Here is an 18,428-nt window from a genome sequence, read left to right on the forward strand (position 1 = left end):
CATTACTTACAAGTTCACCCATTAGAAGAGCAGAGTGACACTTTTACCAGCGGACTTTATCCAGCTATTTTGTCACAGGCAGCTCAGAGATGTTTCTCTTGTAACGGGTGGGAATTAGATAATTTTTGGTGTAATAAAGTATCTGATTTTCAATGACACTTGTGCAAAGATTTATTTAATCCAAATTTTAATCCTGAGAAGAGCCTAGAATTTTTAGGAAGAAGCAGTTTTTTATTCTCTAAAGGGAGGTGCAATAAACATTTTTTAGAGGAGTGGTGATGTTTGTTTAAAAATGTGTGACTCGGTCATGCAAAAGAAGGGTGTGTACCACAGGCTTGTTTCAGGCATAGTGTGGGCAACCATTGTGCAAACTTGCCTCAAGCATCTCCTCCTACATTCCCCCACCTGCTATTGCAGTCCTCAGTACCATTTGCTCCAGCACTGGGCCTCTCTGAAATATAAGGATAGCCAGTTGTGCTGAATTGTCCCAAACCATTGGGCAGTTTTATGATCAGAATTGGGATGAGATCATCAAAGCTCATTTTCACTTGTGACCTACTCAGAAGTTGAACAGAGGAATTAGAATGTGAATGGCTTCTGCAGTAACCCAAGCCACCACCTAGCAACCATAATAATAAGGGAGGGAGTGTACCTTATTCCTTGGGACACAGGATTGGGAAGTGAGAGACCTGAATGCTATTCACAGTGCTGCCACTCACTTGTGAGTAACGTTGGGCAACTCACTTTTCCTTAGTTACCCATCTGTAAAGTTAATTGGGATTCTTAGCTAACCCACAGAGAGCTGCGCTCTGAGAGTTAATTACTGTTTTGAAAAAGGAGAAATAGAAGCGCAAAATATTATTTGTTCTTTATTGAATTTAATTGTTTAAATGCTGTGTAATGGAAGTTCAGACAAACTTAAATATCCAGGTGCTGTGTGAGAGAGGAAATAAACACAAACAAGGTTAGTTGTCCCATAAGACTGGAAAAGTGTGATGCTGGACAAGAAATTCAATGATGTGAGGAAACAAAAAGATTGACTTGCGCCCCTCATGCTGGAGATCACCAAGTCAGTATCTGCACTGAAAGAAACTTTACAGCCCTAATTGTGGGGTGGGGTGGGGTGGGGGGACTGGACAGGACATGAAACAATTTTCTGAATACATCTGCGTGCAGGAAAAGAGGATATGATCATTTCCTTTCTCCTTATGACTCAACAAGTATCTTTCCAGAAAAGCTCACAGTGACTATTACAGCCATGTTTAGATTTCTTTTCCTTCTACGATGAGTCCTACAAAGTGAGGGTCACCGTATTTTTGCCTCTCCTAACCAAAGCCTTAGACCCCCAGCCTTGGCAATGTTTTAAATTGATGGTCGTTATATAGCACTAATCATAACTGTTGAAAGATTACTAGAGTAATTTTCAGGGGCATTTCTCTGTCACTTGTTTTTATTCTTTACTCTGGGGGGATTCAGATAACTGAGAAAATAATGGATATTGTTTAATGTGGAGCTTTCAGCCTTTAATAAAATAAAACAATCTCCATAACTGCTTTCCACTAATTGAATTATACAACTCGAACCCCTTTTGGTTTGTGTTGAGGGCATTAGTCTGCTGCTCTAGCGATAATCATAAAATTAGCAACAATGGTTGAAGCTGGCAGCTAAACCTCTGAAACAGTTAGTGAATTCTGATCTCTACAGCAGTGCATAAGTTTAGCAGAGTATGTGGCCTGAATTAAATATATTTTGAAAGAAAACCAGTATTGTTGGATGGTCTGATTTATAAATGGGCAAGACCTGATGGAATCATCTAATTGGTGAATGGTGCTTTTGAATCATATGCTTTAAAAATATATATATATATATATGTATAATTGTGTGATGTGAAAATAGCTTATCATAATGGGCCTGACTCTCTCCTGCCACTTGTATCTGCATAAATCTGGAGTTACTCCTTCGAAATCAATGGAGTTGTGCCTGTGGAAAATTAGTGAGGCACAAATTGGTCCCAATATACTGCCTTGCATTAATTTACACCATCCATTCTGTGCATCTAGGATTCAATCCTGCCTTCAGATATAGGTGTTTTCGGATGCTCAGCAGAGTATACTTTGCACTGGCGGGTAGTATCAGGATCCTGTAACTAAAGCAGTTAGTACGGAGAAACTGCTAAATGATCCTGAAGCCAAAAGTATACTCAATATTGTTTAAATTAAAAATTTAAAAAATAAAGAAAATTGTTTTGAAATATGTTTGCATATAATTAAACTTTGAATGTTTAATTTTGTGCCTGTTACTACGATTGAGTAAATGGGTGTGAGATCACAGAGAGAGGACAGATACTTCTCTGGTGCAAAAGGAATTTGACCCTTAGCCTTATGACGGAAGGGTTTGTGAATATGCGGTTGCTGAGCACCCAGGTGTATATATGTGTGTTTGAGCATACATGTGAGTTTTTTCCTTACAATAGAGTACTACACCTGGCATGTTATCAAGGCTGACTTCTAGTCAGGTCTGCATTGGGAGTGGTGCGGGATTCTTGTTGATTTGTGAAAAGTCAGTGCTCCTGAAGTTGAACAGTCCTGTCAGTTGTGTGTGCGCAACTCCCACTGACATCAGTGGGCGTTGCAGGCACACAGGAAGCTGATGAGATAATTGAGTTCTGGGATCTTGCAGCTATTGATTGATTATGCAGATGATGGGGGCGGGGGTCTAGACTACAGTTTTCTTTTTGTTCCAATGCTGGTTAACTATTTAGCATTTACATGTTAGATAACTGGAAATCAATTACCCCAAGATACAACATGACAGAAAAACTGTAATCAAGAACCCAAATTGTAGGCAGCTAGACTCGCTGCTGTAGATCTGTGCTTCAGCTTGCTCTAGAACTCCCTACTCTTGATACAACTGATCCCTGTAAAGTGGTGCAAAATTCCACTGTGTCTCACTGCTCAAGGACAATGAGGAGAATTACCACTGGGGTGACTGAGTGTGGGGGAAAGATGCTCTCTGAGAGTGGGGAGTGACAGTTTGTCATGCCTTTATCATTGCAGCTCTTGGACCATGGCATCTTTTAGTAAGAATGTCTTGAGATGAAACCATAAATTAATGACAAGCTTATACCGGATGGTGTTGCCAACTCTCATAATATTTGGTATGTTCCTAAAGCTCCAGCTCCTGGAGTCAAGTGATGAATTGAGAAGCTCAGTCTTGTTTTAAAAAAAAAAAAATTTCTAGGCCTCTTGGTAGTAACGAAATGAGCGTACTCTAAACATTTTTTTAAAGCTGTATAAAAAAATTCCAAATGCATTATATTTTTACATGAAATGTTTGGGTGCCTGACTACATGATTTTTTGGATGCTTGAGGTTGCATGACTGTGGTATGAAGGTTTAACATACATGCATTTTGGATGGCCCTGTTGGCCTTATTACTCCTGACTAACAGAACTACTTGTGTGCTGTGCAAGTCCTCTTAAACAAGTGCCAATAAAACCTTTCAGTACTTCACATACATATTTTAGATGTGTGTGTGCAGGTATATAGGGTCCATATTTACATATAATTTAAAATATCAAATGTAAAGATTTTACCTTCAAGGGCCAGACTATGAAATATCTTTAGGTGCCTAAACACACAGATGGACATCTAGTGAGATTTACAAAAGGGCCTACACACCTAGCTCCCATTGAAATCCCACTTGTCTGCATCTTTAGGCGCCTCTACCTTTCAAATCTGTCCCCATGTGTTTTGGCCTTGCTGTATTGCTCATGAGTGGGAAAAGTCATGTATGCGATATTTAGGACATCCTAAATGTGTGCCAGTAAAAACTTCACCTCATCATCAATATTGTCTCTCTCTATTTTAGTAGCTTGCTTCTCTTTTGTTACTTTTTTGTGAATCTCTCTCTCCCTTTTTCTGTCCTGCTCAGCTGGGCACTCACTCGTCTACCACCCTTGGTCTTGGGATTTTTTTCAGGCATTTAATAGCTCAAGGACTAACTAGTTAAAAGACCAATATTGTCAAGAGACCACAGTGGCCAGAGAAGGCAATATCTTCTTCCCTCACATCCGGGAAAAGGGGAGAGTTGTGGGATTTCTACCAGGGATCTGTTCCTGAAACCAGCCTGTGCTTAGTAGATTTGACGTCCCTGCCCCTCAAAAACGTTATAAATGGAATCCAATGGCTTTGTGGCAGGGAGAAGGAGCATTCTCTGCTTGTGTACGTGGATGTGTCATGCTTCTGCTATTTTATCCCTCTCCCAGTGTCAGTTTGAGTCCTGCTCTCCCCTGAATTATTCCAGGGTCAATCTTTGCTCCTAGTTTTCCCAAGCAGCAGCAGCAGCATGAAATTGACTTAATTCTTGTCAGTTTCATGGCTGCCCAAAGGGTTCCATCTAACCACTGTGAAAACTGACAAGACTGGTACATTTTCGTGGTGGTAGCTAGGGAAAAAAGCATAAGCAGCAGCCAAGCTCTGGTGCTATTTCTGAGCCAATGGGAGGACAACATTCTACTTGGGAACCAGGCTGACATAGTACTGAAGATGCTTGTGCCCCATCTACACTAGAGCTTAAAATGCTGAAAATGCCATTACAGCTACTAAATATGATTACAATTTCACCCCCTGCACACAGGGCTTCAGATTAATGGCAGCTTGAAACAATAGCTTTTTGAGGTGGTGGTTATTAATTTTAAAGCCTAAGGGTCAGGGCTGCCCAGAGGTGGGGGGCAAGTGGGGCAATTTGCCCTAGGCCCCGGGGCCCCACAGAGAATATAGTATTGCAACTTTTTTTTATGTAAGAGCCCCCGAAATTGCTTTGTCCCAGGCCCCCTGAATCCTCTGGGTGGCCCTGCTAACGGTGACCAATCATATTAAATTTAAACTATATTACTGCTGATCATTTTAGCAGAAATATCCAGCTCTTCTAAATTTGTGGGTGGGGTTTGGAATTGTAGGGTTGCGATTTGCTCTACCCTGAGCAAAATACTATAAATTCTCCCCCACATAACCTGTGTAGAGTCTTCCATCACACAGACTTTCTCTAGAAGTACTATCAAAGTCAAATTAATTTGTCATAATTTTATTGACTACACTTTCACAAACAAATGTATTTAAGTGCATGTACAATCAACCACTTCCCCAAAAGAGGGAGCACCATATGTAATTGTTGGTTATTGCAGTTCATCATCCTATGGGAAAAAACAAAACTAAATAAGAAACATCAGGCAAGGAAATATTTCCATAACCTGGCCCTCAGGGAAGCTCGCCTTATAAAACCTAATCAATGACAGATCGCCCCTTTTGAAAAAGAAAAATAGTGGGGGTCTAATAGTTAACTAAAAATATCTGTTGCTGGAAATGTTTAGCAATAACATAATCCACATGGTAGTGTCCCTATGTCAGCTAAAGGTTGCAATTTTTACAAGTTTTTTACACTTTAAAATAAAAGTCACTGTTCCTCTCAAGTCATCAGTTTGCCTAGTCAGATGCCGAATGGTTCCCAAGCTGTGTATGTGCCTGCGTGAGCGAAGAGCGCAATAGCAAACCCGACACACACAACCAACACACCCGCACCGAATAAAACAACCCTCGCGCTCAGCCTCAGGGCGGACCAAGTTTCCAGCGCTTGTTTTTTCTGAAACAATAAAGGCGGAGTTAGGCTGGCGTCCCTGGAAAAGGTGGGGATCCCTGGGACGCGAAGTCCTGTGAAGGCTGGGCTAGTGTGAAGACTGCTTTAGGTTCCTTCCTGTATGTGACGGAGAATGTTTTGAGTGAATTGCTTTGGTGACTCGAAACTTGTGCACGCCAGAGGCTGCTCTTTCAACAGGCGATTTGTTCTCTTGCCTGTGGCTCATTTCCATGCAAAGAGCCTGCCATCAGAGTACCTTTTGTTGCTAAAAGCTTGCTTTCGCTGGGGGAGTGAGCAGTCATGTGAAGCTGGGAGAGCTCATTTGGAAGAAAGGGGTACTAGAAAGTTATCTAAGCGCTGAAAAGAAACCATAGGCACCTATTCTGCTAGAGGTGCCTGACAAGCTGACTCTCTAAGGGACTCGCTTTTAGATGGATGTTTGTCTGTTTGTTACAAAGAAGATTTTACAATGAATCCTTTGCTTTTAAGCTTACGAGAGCCCCCGCGGTGAAACTGTGGCGCAGACTTACCTTCTGCTACCCTGTTGCTGCAGCTCTACCAGAAAAGTTTTGGAAGGAATGTCAGCTGTGTACAGCTCCTGGATCCATCAGCTAAGAGAGGACAGACCCTAGGGGAAAGCTCTAATGACTGAGCGGGATCTGGCATCTGACCTGGAGAAGATTTTTCCCCCCTTGCCCTTGAAGATTTCTTTTGGGAAGCAGTGATTTGGCTGGTAGCAGAGATCAGATGAAAAGGCATCGTGAAGCTGTTCAGAAGGACTGGGGAAGTGTTTATTGTTGATGTGTGGTGTGTTGAAGAGTCATCCCTTTTGACAGAAAGTTGTTGGGAACCAGTATCAAACTCCACTGAGGCAGGGAATCCATCTAATCATGGAGGAGGAACAAGCAGCCTGCCCCGAACCCCAGCCAGACAGCATGATGTCTGATGCATTCTCCAAACTGTGGACGGATGTAATGGGAATACTGGTGAGTTGCGGGGTCTACTAGGCGAAGGGAAGGAAAGGAAAGGGAAATAAGTAAGGTTTCAGAGTAGCAGCCGTGTTAGTCTGTATCCGCAAAAAGAACAGGAGTACTTGTGGCACCTTAGAGACTAACAAATTTATTAGAGCATAAGCTTTCGTGGACTACAGCCCACTTCTTCGGATGCATCCGAAGAAGTGGGCTGTAGTCCACGAAAGCTTATGCTCTAATAAATTTGTTAGTCTCTAAGGTGCCACAAGTACTCCTGTTCTTCTTTTTGCGGAAATAAGTAAGAAGATGAGAGATCTGAATCGCTGTGCATTGTACTCAGAACAGCTATTCTGTTGCGCTGTTTATTTTAAAATAATGTGTGCTGCAAAACTAAGAAGGGAAATTTGTGGGATTGCTTGAAAAATGTGGAATAAAATTTTAGTTTGATTTTTCTTGTAAAGTAACCATTTTCTTGTTGAATCATCAGAGATAAGTGAGATTTTTTCAGGGTTGTGCCCAAGTGGTAAACCCTTACAGATACATTGCACTTTGTACAGTACCTGCTGCAAATTTTATCTGGTAAGTTGAACAGTGTTATCAGTTGTTGTTGATGTTGTTATTATAATATCCGGCTTCACCATCCTGTTTGATTTTTGCCTTAAGAAATTTTGTGGATTAGCTTTTCTTTTTTCTATCCCTGGAAAATTTTCATGCTGAGAGAAACTGTTTCTTGGATGACCATTATCACAATTTTGGAATATAGTTAGCAATAATATGTCTCTTTTCATCTTTAGCAGTTGGCATTTTGTGAATATATTATCCCCAAGAACATAATACTGAGCACCATTTTAAGAGTTGCTTTGCGATTTGCAATTATTTAACACAGATTTTAAGTGTCCCATGTCTAGAAAAATGCCTTTTCAGTTTGGTTGATGAACTTACTGTTTTATATTGGTCTGTATCATATTTGACAAATATAAGTAACTGGGACTAGGTTCAACTATTGAAACTTTTTAAAACTCTGTGCATGAGTTTCAGTTCTCACCATGCCAAACTTGGTTTAACTCTGGGGAGCTAGATTTTTTGTTTTGTTTTGTTAAATAGATAGAAATTTGCAGTGTGTGGTTGGAACAAAGTTGTGTTTTAAAAATTGCTGCTTAGATTGTGCCAAGGAGTAATCCTGGATGCCATGTTTTGATTCTTGAAATGTTAATTTTTAATTATTAAAATAAGACAATTGTTTATGAAGTATGCAGTGAGTTAAATATTTTTCTACCATTCTTCTTACATTGGTGTCCTCTCCTCCTTCCCCTAAGGTTGAATTATTCAACAGCTACAGTAGATCAAAATTCTATAGCTACACTGTACATGCTCTGAATTTAATTACTTTAACCACTATTTCTGTACTACTTCTAGAGAGAGGTGGGCTAACAGAGTATGTCATTTGTTCTGTAATTTTCTTTTTAGTCTGGAAGTGGGTTTATGCTCCAATAAGTCTGTTAGTCTAGAAGGTGCCACAGGACACTTTGTCACTTTTTATTATTGTTACTTACACTGCTAGAATAATATTTATTTTAGCTGACAGGTGATAATTACCATAGACAATTGCCACGTAGTAAATACTATAATATTATGTACATGTTCATAGCTGGCAAATTTCTGTAAATATAGGAATCTGGTAATTAACAGTAGAATCCTCTGTACTGAATGTTGAAAGCAAATAACAAAGAATGTTGGTTTTTTTTATCATTCATCATAAGCATCTAGGAATATCATGATAAATTCCTTATGAAAAGTTCTATAGAACTTAATAGGGATAAAACCCATAGGGTTCTAGTCTAAAGCTTTTTAACGTTTAAGAAAAAGGCTATTATTTGCTATGCTACAGGACTTTTCCATATGAAATACTTTAATTCTAAAGGTGATGTTTAAAAAATACCTCCTTATTTCCTTTCCCCAAAGAAATCCTCATTCAAATGACAAATCAGTTTAGTAACACCTGGCTCAATTCACTATTTCTCTGTTAATGACTTTAGTGTATGAATGAAAGCAGAGTCAATTTTGCCAGTTTGTGTAGGGAGTACGCAGTTGGTACTTTATGAACAGCTTCTTTCTCTTTCTTTCTGGCAGGTTTTAGTTCTGCATTTACTGAAAGCAAAGGGTTATTGGATGTCTTAGAGAAGGGAGTAGAAGGTGGCCAAACCTACCGTACAGCATGGTGAAATTTAATAGGGGGAAAGTTATGATTTTCTCAGATCGAATCATTTGGGGTGATGTCAAGTTGTGGACAGGTTTGTTCTGGCTGCACATCCTATTTTCCTCTATGGTAAATAGAGCCGTCCTATTTTTTCCTAGGAAAACTAATCTAAAACAAAATGTCCATATTATAAATCCACATGGCAGGAAAGAGATATTTGGTAACTAAGTAGCTGGTGTTTGCATTAGCCACAATAGTTACCCAGCATAACTCTCTTCCTGCTGTAGCTCTGAATATTACAAACAGGTTTGCAAATACTTTAAAATAAGTCCTTGCATTGGGTCTTGAAAATGTACTTACCTGGGGGGGGGGACTTTCCTGAATGAAGACTTTCAATTTTCTGCAGAACTTAAGATTTTATTTTAAACAGTACGTTTCTAGCCCCTATTGTTGCAAAGTAAACATTCTAAATATGATCTGAGCATAAACTGATTCACTGCTGTCCTCCTGAGTCTACAGACTCCAGTGCTTCTGTTATTGCTCATACCTTAACAAGTGGAACAGAGTGAATACTTACTGGAGTTTTGTCAGTTGCTTTCTGCTGCTAGGGGAAAGCTATGAGCTATAGCAGACGCAGGCACTAGACCAATTCACTGGAGAGGAGGACTCCAAAATAGAAATTGGTGTAGTAGTAGAATAGCTAAGCAACTGCCCTTGCAACGGCCTGAAAGCTAAGAAAGGAGTAGAGTAGTGGAGACATCCCCATCACAGCAGCCCCAAGACTAGGGAGAAGTTAAAATGTCAGTGACCCACACGCCCATGCAGCAGCCAGAAGGCATTAGCACAGGAAGGGAACAGAGAGAAGGTGCTCCTCCTTCTTTCCAGCAGCCACAAGCAGTTGGGAGGGTTTTAAATTTATCAGACATTTACTTGATGAAGTCAGTAGGAGAGCCAGATCCGCAAACAGGGTCTAGGGCAATGCCGTAGTCAGAAGTGTCCCTTTTTCAGCAGCTGAATGGGGGTTGGCGTCTCACCTGGGCATTACCTAGGAGATAGAGCCCTCATCTCTTGAACTGGTCTTTGACTGTAGGTATAGTCCCCTGGCAATTAGATTGCCATTTAAAATGTCCAAGCTGACTGAGTGGATGTGCATTAGTGTAACTAATGCCGCTAGTTACAACTGGGGTTCAGTTAGAAAGGAGAGTATGGAATTGATACAGATTTTGGGGGAGATTGAAAATATAATGTGGGAAAAGCGAGCGAGAGAGAAAGGTCTCAAGTAGTGAGACGGGGAAGTGAAAGTGACAGTCCCTCCCTCTTCCTTATTGCAGTTACTATAATGATAGTAGCTTTTGTAGCATTAGCACTTTGGAGCAGTTTATGATATTAATGCAATGCACTAGGTAACATAATTATAGTTGAAAGCTTCATGCTTAATTTTAGACATACTCATGTTGGAGAGCACTGGCTAATTAATAGTTCAAAGTCTCAAATCAGCAATTGATGGTGTGAAATTCATGTGGGATTTTCAGAGAGATTGCAATGAGTGATGTGTCTATACCATGGAAATGCTCTGTGTCGCTGTATGCAGCACCATTTTAGGGAACTGTTCCAAGGTGTATAGTATTTGAATCAAACATACTATGTGGTGAGAGCAAACTGAATGAAAGACTGACTTGGTAGTGAAAATCTACCTTGTTGGTCAGATCCTGAATGTGTTTGTCAGTGAGGCCTTTGATCTATGTCAAAGTTAGTGATATTGCACAGGTAAGTGTATAGATTTGATCATTTTACAGCTGTACTTTTAGGGCAGGGCCTAATGGCATTAATATAGTGAAGAAGATAGTATCCTAAAGAAGTATGGTTCTTTGTTACAAGTAGGCTTCTTCCCTTAGGGTACTGCTGCTGTAGTGGATATGTGGGGTAAAATCCTGGCCCCACTGATTTCGATGCTGAAACTTCCATCAATTTCAATGGAGCAAGGATTTTATTCAAAGACAATGGCTATGGCTCACTTAGGACTCTTCCTGTTGAAAGGACAAGATCTTAGCAAAGGATACAGAGGTACTTGTATGAGCTACAGTGAAACTAGATGACCTTTCAGTTCATTGTTTCAAAGTGTTAGCAAGTTCCTGGTTTCAAGGCTGGCGAATCAATGATAAGTGTTGAGCACAGAAACTTAATTTCTATCCAGAGCATTTTATAGTTAGTGAACAGTTGCCAACTAAAGAGAACAGTTTATCTGTATTGAGGGGAATAAAATCAGCTTATATTTGCATCTGGAACTCTGCCATTTGCATGCATAATCTAGGCTCTTAGTACAATGCTCCATGCAGTTTTCAACAGTTAGGTTTAATTTCTTATCAAAGTAGTAATAAAGATCTTTAAACATAAAAGAGAGAAGCCCGTCAGATAATTCTTTGGCTACTATTATTTCTAATGACATTAGTATTATCCAGTGTATTATAAATAAAGGAGTCCAGTGTTGTTAAACCAAAGGTCCTGGGAGTCAGAAGGCCTGGGTGCAAATCCTTAGCTAGTGTTATTTTATCATAGGTCCATCAATGGCAATTTATTCCAGCTGAAGATCTGCTCTCTGGATTCTATTCCTGACTGTCACTGGCTTGCCATGACTTTAAACAAGGCATGCAAATTTAGGCTAACATTTCTAAAAAGTCTACTATTTGGAGTGCCTCAATTTTTGGGTGCCCAACTTGAGACACCAAGGCTATGACTTCAGCTGGAATTGCAGGTGCCCAGCACTGCTGAAAATAAGACCCCAGGATGTCTCAAGTTCAACACTCAAAAATGGATGAACCCAAAAGTAGAGAACACTTTTGAAAATGAGGTGCTGTAATCTCTAGGCTTGTTTTCCCCATCTGGGGAAACTACTACTTAATTGCCTTTATAAATTGCTGTAAGATCCTTGGATGCAAAGTATTTTCATTACAGCAGCTACTTTAGAATGGGTTTTCAAAGCAAATCACAGATGCCAAGGATGAACAAAACAGACCTGACATATCTTTTGAGGTGGGACATATATGGCTTTGCTATCTTGCAGAACATGACTGTTGGATTAGAATATAATTTTTCATATAAATGAATTAAAATGGACTCTGATAAATTAAAGGGATGGGTATCTCCCTTTTATGGACACCCAGTCAGCCAGAGGGCCATAAAATCCCTCGAAGTAGCTATTCTCTACTTGCTTTACCTGTAAAGGGTAAAAAAGTTTCCCTGCATAGGTAAAAGGAAGGGAGTGGGCACCTGACCAAAAGAGCCAATGGGAAGGCTAGAACTTTTAAAAATTGGGGGAAAAAATTCCCCTTTGTCTGTCTCTGGCTGTTCTCCAGAGAGAGGGAGCAGAGCAGTGATGTTGTAAGAAGCTTTGGGCCAGTTATAAAAAATCATCAGATCATACCTAGAAACTGCTTATTTAAAACCCCAGATATGTAAGTAGATCAGATAATGTCTAGGAAGATGTGATTAGGTTTATCTCTTTTTATTTCTTTATGGCTTGTGGACTCCTCTGTGCTAACCCCAAATGCTTTTCTTTTGCTTGTAACCTTTAAGCTGCATCTCAAGACAGTTATTCTTGATGTTTAATCCTTGTAAGGGGTTTTTTTTTTTTAAATCTAGCAATAGCCTGAGTTTCCAGGTGTATTTTGTATTTTTTATTTTACCTTTTTAAGAACAGGATTGGATTTTTGTGTCCTAAGAAGTTTGTGTACATGTTTTTTAATTAGTTGGTAGCAACAGCTGATTTCCTCTGTTTTTCTTTCTCAGCTCTTCCCAGAGGGGCGTGAAAGGGCTTGAGGGTACCCCACAGGAAGGAATTCCCAAGTGAGCCTTCCTGGGCCCTCAAAGGGGGTTTGCACGTGGGTGGTGGCAGCATCCAAACTCACAGAAAAGCTGCAACCTTGGGAGTTTAATACAAGCCTGGAGTGGCCAGTATTAATTTTTAGAATCCTTGCGGGCCCCCACCTTCTGCACTCAAAGTGCCAAAGTAGGGAATCAGCCTTGACATGGACGGTGACTGATTACAGATTAGCTTTTTTTTTTTTTTTTTTTGCCTACCCATCCAGTCTCCTTTCTCGTCTCAGAAAAGTTTACCTCCACCAACACTAATCCTTCTCTGAAGAGAGACAGCTCAGAGAGAGAACTTCTGATAAAGACTTTTTCTTGCATGTCAGGTCCCATACACTGTAGTTTGATGGAGACATCTGTGTTATCTGTGAGATCCTGGAGACTAAAGCTTGATAAGAGGGGTCAGGCCTGGCTCCTGCCAAAGAACTGGCTTTTCAGAATTGCAGAGAAATAAAAGAAGGGAAATTATATAGCTGTGTGTTGAATTGCACAGCTGAAAGAGCTGTTTTCAAGAGGTTAGCCACCCAGTTAAGGTTATAAATTCCCATTTTCAAGTTCCTGTCACTTGGCTGTGAAAATGCACCATTATGAGAATTTGCACACATGATTTCATCTCACTTAATTTTTTCACCATATTTAACACCAACCAATTCAGCTGTCTCTAAATTATACCAAATGCAATGGAAAAAGCAGACTGGCAGAATTTGCCCATTCTGGATGCTGCTTTTGCATTTGTGAATATGAAAAAATGATCTGGTAATTGGTGCGTCGGGTTTAAAATAGCTTTACATGTTTTTGAAAATAACTATTTTTAAAGGAATTTTGTTGTAATACAAAAAAGGTATTTAGGTATCAAGAGGTCAGGGCCTCTTGGTTAAATAACACAGCCTTGGAAAATTCTGCTTGCTCTCAGAGCAAGGAACTTTCTGTGATGGCTAAATTATGATTAATCATATTTATTACAGTAATGCCTAGGGATTAGCCGAGTGGTAGGCACTGTACAAATACAGTGTAATAGACAATCCCTGCCCCAAAGAGCTTACAATCTAAAGAGACAGGATAGACAAAGGATGGGGCAGAGGGTTTTAACATGCAAGCAGAGTGATGTCACATCAGTTCAATTATTTATTTATGTGTTTGGGGGGATGTTTAGAGGCTCAGCTAAATGGAAAGACAGAGGATGGGAGAGCAAGAAAGGGGGATGAAGCAGGTAAGAAGAGAGGTGGTAGGAAGGTACAAGGGGCAGATGTGGTGTAAGGCTAAGGTGAAGAGACTGAGATTGGGGGTTGGCATCAACAGCCAATCAGCACAAGGCAGAGACAGTCCAGTCAAACTGTAGAGAATATTTCAGTGTCTGTTGGTCACTGCTTAAGCTGCTGCTGCTGTGCCAGCTTCAGTCTCTGTCTGGCTCCTCCCTGCAAATTCTTTCCCAAAGGCCACATGGCTGTGGGGGAGGGGAACCACTGTGTGAGTCCTTTTTCCCCACAGTGGAAGGGTCTCCTCTACACAGTTTTAGGCCCATAAGTGCTGGGTGGGGGGAAAGGTTGGCCCTGGATAGGTGCCACATTTAACCCTTTCCAACACTCCCAATGTAGCAGTACGATATCTCTCCCTCCCCATCCTTCCCGTTGTCATTATGTTAATGATTTGTGAGTAAATTTGGTCTCAGGACTGCTATATATTAATTACAGTTTGACAGGCTTAAGTAGCAGATGAGTAATGACATTTATTATGTAGAGTTGTTTGTCATAATATCCATTTTCACATAAAATTAAGCAGATTTTTTCTTTCTCACAGTTGAATGAGCTAGACTCTAATTGAACAACCTGTTTGGTCAGTTTCCATTTTATTAAATGTGTCAGAGGTGGTGAGGTGAGAGGAGGAGGAGGCAGCAGGAGTTAATTTATTGAAGTGCAGCGTCAGGGATATTTGGATCCTAGTCTCACATTTCTCATGATGGAACACACACAAGAGAATTGCTCTGTTTGGTTTTACTATGCACAGATCTCTCTAAGGACAATACTTCTGTGATAAAAACATGGTCTCCACTGGGGAAATATCTAGGAGTGTGTTTTGTCTTTGGGAGCTAAAAAACTAAGATGTGGCAGTGCCTGTTCTACTAGTAGTACCATTTTACAACAGAGTTTATTTTAATAAACCAGTTTTAAATAAAAATGTAAACTATTGAAATTTCAGCCAACCACTCAAAATAGAAAGAAGGCACATGCTGTGATTGTAAAGTGTGTGATGTTGGCCTTGATGAGTGCATATTGTGTTTAGCTGAATATTCTTGGGGTTTGAGTGGAATATTTTCCTTGGTTTCATTTACAATAAAAGTTAAAGCCTTTCTCAGCTGTTAACTTGATGTTTCAAACCACATGCTAAAATTTTGTATTTTAATTCAAATTGATATAAAATAACTGGTGTTTTGATAATAAATAGTTTTAATATCTGCTGGATAAGGTGTTTGAGCTATCTGAGAGGTAAAAACCAAGCCTTAATATTGTTTAACCTACTGAAAAACACATTTTTAGATGTAGATGATAAGAATATTGGATCTGTGTGTTGTGTTTTGAAGCTAAATCAAAAGCTTAAAGATATAAAACAATCATTTATTATACATAAGTGTGTTTTGATTTTTTTAAATACCCATCATACCTAAAAATCAGACAAGAATCAAAACTCTGGATCCTAACAGCCATGGCATTTAGAAAGGGTTTGGAATCTGGATAAAAAAATCTGTTTCAGGCCTGCTTCTGCTACAGACACATTAGATTTTGCTGTTCGTTACATGCTTTTGACTTCTCTGGAGCTCCTTGTCAGCATAAGGATCTGCTTGTGAGCATCACTTTACAGGAGCAGGACCCAAGATAGTTATAAAGCCACATATGAGCGGGGAGGGGGGAGGGTGAGAAGAGAGGGGGGAAAGAAGAATGCATACATAACAATGTAATACATAATAAAGGTAATATATTTAAGGGTTCTGTTTCAGTACCACAGGAGGTCTCTTAGTGGTTCATCACCAGAATCCCAAGAGGACAGTCCTGTATTTGTTGTTTAAATATTAAATAGTATGAAAGAATGTTCCACTAATAAGATCTTTTGATCGGCAGAACATTCCTAACCCTCTTTTTTTTGCAGCTGAAGATGCTTTGGGCAGTGGAATGGGTGCCATAGAAACAGAGGGTGGAGGAAACAATAGATATAGGGCCAATTTCTACTGGCATAAATGGGTGAATTTCCATTAGTCGGTGGAACTGAGCTCATTTACATGAGCAGAGCATTTGGCCCATAGACTTTAAACAAAAAGACATATCCTTTGTCATCTCTTCATAAGTTCATGTGCTTCCCTAATCGTATAATATTGCCAGGGTTTTGTTGTATGGTGATCTGAAATCCATGGGCGTTAAGCTTTGTGGTCCTTAGCATTCCAATGACTTCAAGAGGAACTTGCTCTCAAAACAGTGAGGAAATTCTGCTTTCATTTACAGCAATATAAATCTGGTTTAATTCCATTGATATCACTGAGAGAAATTTTGGCTTGATTTATACTATGGCCCCCTTCATACCACCCTGGCAGTGTTACGAGTCGTTAGTGTGTGTAAGTACGCGGTTAGAGATGTGTAAAGTTGCATCCGGTAACTGTGAAGCAGGCCCAGTGATATTTCAGCGCATTTCACATTTTTGTCTTTATTTGAAAGTTATGATTGCATTCCATAAGCCACACACACGTTCCTTTATGGCACCCACCGCCATGGAACCTGCATGAGTCACATCCCTAAAATTAATATGTACAATTTGTAAGAATTTCCCTTTGAGTTCTCAGAGACACTGCTCCCCTCTAGATTTAGTGCCTGCAGTCTTCCTCTTACTTTTATTCAATGCTGAGAAGGATCTGACAATATAACTGAATAGATAGCCCTTAAGTTGTGCTCTGAGGGCTACTAATTCTCAGCTCTGGATGATTGAGAAAGGATGCAAATTTCACAGATAGGAAATCTCAGCTGGGGCTGCTGTACCACCAGTAATATAAAGTTAAATCCTAGGAACTGAAAGCAGAAACGGAAAGTGGATTTTAGCATGTTGCTTTTGTTGCTATATTGTGTTGCTATTAGTATCAGTCATCTTTTATACTGATAGTAATATGACCATATGTTTACATATCAAAAGCTCTATGGTTTTATCTATTTTAAGAATTATTTATGGGGGGATTATATATTAGGGAAATCAGACATTTATAATAAATATATTTAGGGATACTAGATTACATATTCTTACACGTAAGGTAGAAATCAAGGGCAGCAAGGCTGGGTTGGCAATTACAAATGAGTTCATTGTGCTAGGACGAGAGAAACATCATGGCTTGATTTCTGAATTTCTTAAAATAGTGAGGATGGCTTATGTATAATTATGTATTTGGGGGGGGGAGTTGTTTGTTTTTTGTTGTCACAGGTATTTTTAGTAAAAGTCAGGGACAGGTCACGGGCAAGAAACAAAACTTCATGGAAGCCCATGACCTGTCCCTGACTTTCACTAAAAATATCCCTGACAAAATGGAGAGGCGGGTTCAGCACCCACTGTTGCTGCGCGGAGTGGGAGCTCTGGGGTCCCCCTGCCTGCAGGGGCTGGGTTGCTGTGGGGTCCCCATGCCCCCAGGGTGGCTGGGAGCTCAAGGGGTTCCCCCCACCATGGCTGGACAGCTTCAGAGGGGTTCCCCGCTGCAGCTAGGCAGCTGCAGGGTTCCCCTACCAGGGTGGGGGCTGGGAGCTGCAGGGGAGGAGTGGGGTGGGGGGCTGCTGGGAGCTCCAGCCTTGGTCACAAAATGTCACGGATTCCGTGACCTCCATGACATAATTGTAGCCTTAGTTATGTATTAATGCAAATGAGTTACAATATAGATTCATCAGGTGAAAAGGCTGCTGTTCAGTCACTATCATTGTAGAAAACAATACAGAAGGAAGGGTGCCGGGGTGAACGTTCCCACTTTCATGTCAGACAACGTTTCATCAGAGCGATGACACAGAAGAGGCCATCCTCTATTTCAGAACCAAAAAATAGAAGCAGCTGTGCACTACCTGCACTAGACTGATGGTGTTTCAAGAAGTCCTTGACAAAGCAAGTAGTCAAATTCCAGTGGATCAGCTAGCACACTGGGAATAATGAAAAACATCATAATTGGTGAGCAGTGGAGCAAGGATTTCAGTGTCTGACACTGAGAGTATGTCTACACTGCAAGTGATCGTGTGATTGTAGTGTGTGGGTAGGCATACCTGTGCTAGCTTTAATCTAGTTATCACAGGTAACAATAGCAGAGTAGACATGGCAGCATGGGCTAGCTCCCAATACAAGCCTGTCAGGGTATGTATTCAGGTTGTTAGCCTGCGCTGAAGTGCATTCCTCCATGTCTTCACTACTGTTGTTACCTGGCTAGCTAGATTAATGCTAGTATGGGTATGCCTAGCTGTGCCCTAAGAGCCATGTTGGCAAATTGCAAATTAGCACTCCAGCTGATTTGCGTATACCCTTATATAATTGTTAAAATGAAAAAATAAATACAGACAACCATAATATTTGCTCTTATTTGCATAAAGATAGGAGCTGCATGAGTTTTGAGTTCATCCACAAGAGTGAAAATCTACAGTTATCAGTTTTATCCTCGCCTACTGGTTACGGAGAGACATTGTCCCGCAATAGGGCTGCATTTCCTGATTCCTTGGGCCACATTTCTTCTTTGGGCTGTACGTCAGGTCTTGTTTTCTT

At 40.3% G+C, this 18,428-nt stretch overlaps 1 protein-coding gene across 10 annotated transcripts in view; it reads left to right on the top strand.

The window, feature by feature from the left end:
- Positions 1 to 18,428, top strand: part of SASH1 (SAM and SH3 domain containing 1) — an 817,652-nt gene that overhangs the window by 641,648 nt on the left and 157,576 nt on the right. For 2 of the 10 annotated variants that reach the window (XM_008177285.4, XM_065590322.1), the window contains exon 1: positions 5,705 to 6,619. The exons of 7 other annotated variants lie outside the window; for them this stretch is intronic. In XM_008177285.4, coding sequence (XP_008175507.2) covers positions 6,524 to 6,619 — 96 coding nt within the window. In that variant the 5' untranslated portion in view covers positions 5,705 to 6,523. Of the gene's footprint in view, positions 1 to 5,655; positions 6,620 to 18,428 lie in introns of those variants that run through there. One more of the 10 variants, XM_065590321.1, reaches the window with a different exon arrangement.

This window comes from Chrysemys picta, chromosome 3 (genome assembly GCF_011386835.1).
Source record: "Chrysemys picta bellii isolate R12L10 chromosome 3, ASM1138683v2, whole genome shotgun sequence".
Classification (NCBI taxonomy): Eukaryota; Metazoa; Chordata; order Testudines; family Emydidae; genus Chrysemys; species Chrysemys picta.